At 47.5% G+C, this 3,602-nt stretch overlaps 1 protein-coding gene across 1 annotated transcript; it reads right to left on the bottom strand.

The window, feature by feature from the left end:
* Positions 1–1,869: 1,869 nt before the first annotated feature.
* LOC103267152 (disintegrin and metalloproteinase domain-containing protein 30-like) lies at positions 1,870–3,498 on the bottom strand. Its single transcript, XM_008064757.2, has one exon. The coding sequence runs from the start codon at positions 3,481–3,483 to the stop codon at positions 1,870–1,872; it is 1,614 nt and encodes a 537-aa protein (XP_008062948.1). The 5' UTR covers positions 3,484–3,498.
* Between the last annotated feature and the right edge of the window lie 104 nt (positions 3,499–3,602).

Here is a 3,602-nt window from a genome sequence, read left to right as displayed (position 1 = left end):
CCTGGCTTGTACTTGACACTACTGAACTATACACATAAAAATGGTTGCAATGGCAAATATTATATTACATCTATCTTACCACAACCAACATTTCTTTAAAAATGCCTAATACGTAAATAACCTCATGATTTTCAAATAAATCCTCTTCTCTAAATTGAATTTCCTAATTTTTATAAAAAACTCTGTGAATAATGCCATTACTTATTAGCTGCATAACCTTGGACGGTTATTTAACCTGTTGTGCCTCAGTTTCTTTTTCAGAAAATGAGACAATAATAACACCTACCTCCTGGATTTATTTTCAGCAGTCTGCATGTTAATAATACACACGAAGCATTTAGAATGTTGCCTGGCACACAGTGGATTCTCAATATAGATTTGCTATCCTTAATAATTTGCAAGGACTCAAAAAATAAAAAATAAGACTACCTTGATTTTTTTTTTGAGAAAGCAGAATTTGAGAGGACAGGACAGAAAGCTCCCACAGTTGGAGGGGACCTGAAAGGGTTACCCCAAAACCCTGATTTTTTAAAGGACATTTTCTGGTCATGGTCACACTTGATAAGCAGTCGAAATTATGGCCATTACAAAATCTGGGAAATCTTGATTTTCTATACGGAAGATAAACCGTCTGGGTACCAACCTTCACTGTGAGACTGCCATGCCTAAATCTTTAATTAGAACTGTGTGGCAGCCAGGCTCGGTGGCTTGGCCTGTAATCTCGCACCTTGGGAGGCCGAGGTGAGTGGATTGCCTGAGCCCGTGGGTTTGAGACCCACCTGGGCAACTTGGCAAGACCGCATCGCTCCAATAAATCAAAAATTAGCCGGGCGTGGTAGCGCGCGCCTGTAGTTCCAGCTACCTGGAAGGCTGAGGTGGAAGGATCGTGGGAGCCCAGCAGGTCGAGGCTGCGGTGGCCGGGAGCGGCTACTTCACTGAATGACCATGATTCTCAAAGTACAGCCCACTTTCTCAGAATCCCAATGAACAAAACAGTTGTCTGCCTCTCAGTCAGCCTCCCTCAACTTGATCCATGTGAACATCTGTGCCTGCACCCCATCTGATCAACAAATGGTGACAAGAAAGCATGCATTATAAGGAGTGTGAGCCTGCATTTGTGAGTGTGTTGAGGGACACTTGCCCCTACCTTGGCCACACTCCTCAGTAGAAACGAGGCGCATGAGGAGCACCTTTCCCTCCCAAGGACCCCTACGTCTCTGCCTCCAAATCTTCTCTCCCCTTTGCACAGCACTTTGGGCAGCAGGAGAGGAGGACCAGATGGCGCCTCAGCAGGAGGCAGTGCCTTAGTGCTTTCTCAGAGCGTCAGTGTTCAAAAAGGCCTCCAGAACACCAGACGAGGTGCCTCGCACCTGTAATCTCAGCACTTTCAGAGGCTGAGGTGGGAGGATCATTCAAGCCCTGAACTTGAAGACCAGCCTGAGCAACATAATGGGACCATGGTGGTGCGTGACTGTAGTCCCAGCCACTTGGGAGGTTGAGGTGGGAGGGTCGTTGGCACCCAGAAGAGTATGGCTGCAGTGAGCCATGACCATGCTGCTGCACTCCAGTCTGGGTGACTGAGTGAGAACCCAAATCAAAAAAAGAAAAAGAAAAAGAAAAGCCATTAGGGTATTCTTTTCAGGAAATCATAACTTGATCACAAACTGAGGGGCAAGTTAAAACTTGGGGAGACTAGGAGAAAGCATGCACTGATTTGCTTTCAAAAGAAGAATATCATTTATTTGCTGATCAAACTTGTGGGAACATTTAAATTAAAAAGTATTGAGAGAAAAATAGAGAGCCTTGGGGGAAACAATTACCTTGTTAAATAAGCGAGCCAGTGTTACTAAATGACTGTGGATGGCCTGGTTAAGTTTTTGGTTTCTTGACATTCTTTGCTCTGGATGGTTTACTTCTAATGTTTACTTTATGTTCATTATATGCAGTTTGTGCTTCAAATTTTGGAGTTTTCCTATTTTTCTTTGTAAAATAGATTCCTATCACTTGCCAGAAAAGCACAGATATAACTGAGAGGATCAGCAAAACAAAGCGAAGCACCATAATGAACACAACCGGAATGGGCCCGGAGGACACCTCCACGTTTCTGGGTCCAGGAGGCCCACTGTCAACGCTTCCTCCGAACCCTTCCAGCTCACAGGAAGGAGCGGCCCAGCCATACATGCAATGGCAGTTTTTTCGATTGTTGCACACACCGCGGGCATTGCACTTGTCAGGCAAGCAGTCAAACTGCAGCACTGAGCTATTCACACAAGTTCTGTTGACACATACCCGGTCCACTCCACAGGAGGTGCCATCGTTGATCACACCCGTGTCCGGTATCCCCAAGGGTTGCATGGACAGATGATAGCCGGTGCCCCAGCACTTGAGATTTTCTGCCTGCAAATAAGTGGAAATCACCGTCGTGTGGTCTGGCAAGTCGGGGAGGGTTTGGACGTTTATACACTGCAGCCTGCCGCAGACTGAATCTTCCCTTTTGCACTTTTGAAACTTTCGAATTCCTGTGATCTCACAGTTACCAAACTGGTCACCTATTAAATTAACTGCCTCGTAGCACCGGTCAGGAGCCTCCCTGGCATCTGGCCCAAAAATGCTCTGGCACTGCATATATCTGGATCGGCACCCCTTACGGAAACAACGACCATCGTACTTGCAAGGGGTTCCGTCCTGCTTATAGAAGTCATCCGGGCAGACACTTGAGCTCCCATCACAGTACTCTGCAAGGTCACATTCATTTTCTTCCCGTCTACACACGTATCCAGACGGGCGAAAGGCACAGTCATGACAGCAAAGCCCAATGCTGCAGTTGGCACCGAGTTTCAGTCTGCAGTTGGACTGGCAGCACCGATCTCCTCGACAGTCCTCCGTGGAACCACAATCACATTCCTCATCGTCTTCCACAATTCTGTTTCCACATCTCTTAATCACATAGCCAAGTCCTGGGATATCGTTGAGACATGTTGCTCCTGAAGATACGTGTTGGAAAAAATGAATATAGCTACAATTGCTGAACCCAGAGCGTCCTGTGCCCATGATGCAATTAAGCCTCCCCTTACACTGGCAGTATTCTTCGTCGTGCAGCATTCCCACAGCGTGGCCCAGCTCATGAGCAGACCAGGTGGCAGGGGCGAGGATGTTCACGTCGAGTAAACTACTGGCAGATCCGACATGCTCTAGAGAACACACTCTTCCAAAGGACCACGCCAGGGCATCCGAGTATTTCTTGTGGACATACAAATGTGCCCAGTCTGCCGGAAGTCGTTTATTAAGCACACTCTTTCTGTACAGCAGAAATCTGCCTAAAACTTCGGATAACTCGGGATATCCGAGGTATATTCTGTTACTGTGTGTCCACACTTCGAGAGCTTTGAGATGTATCCTCATGTTGACATCTTGAAAGTAGGTGTCCATAATCGAGGTCATGAGAATGGCGTCATTGATGACCTGCGAGAGGTTCCCGTTCATGAACGTGTACCGATGGTGGTCAAACACCAGCAGCAGCTCCAGGTACTTCGGGTGCTTGTAGGAGTCCGCGAAGTCCCGCAGCCTCGCGCGGGCCTCCCGGGGGGCCGCCCGCGGCGCCG

The sequence above is a fragment of the Carlito syrichta genome, unplaced genomic scaffold, assembly GCF_000164805.1.
Source record: "Carlito syrichta isolate Samal-C Ts95f unplaced genomic scaffold, Tarsius_syrichta-2.0.1 Scaffold308000, whole genome shotgun sequence".
NCBI lineage: Eukaryota > Metazoa > Chordata > Mammalia > Primates > Tarsiidae > Carlito > Carlito syrichta.
This window is presented reverse-complemented; position numbering and strand designations above follow the sequence as displayed.

Coding starts and splice junctions, on each gene's coding strand:
- LOC103267152 (XM_008064757.2), bottom strand. CDS start 3,483: ATGAACGGGAACCTCTCGCAGGTCATCAATGACGCCATTCTCATGACC.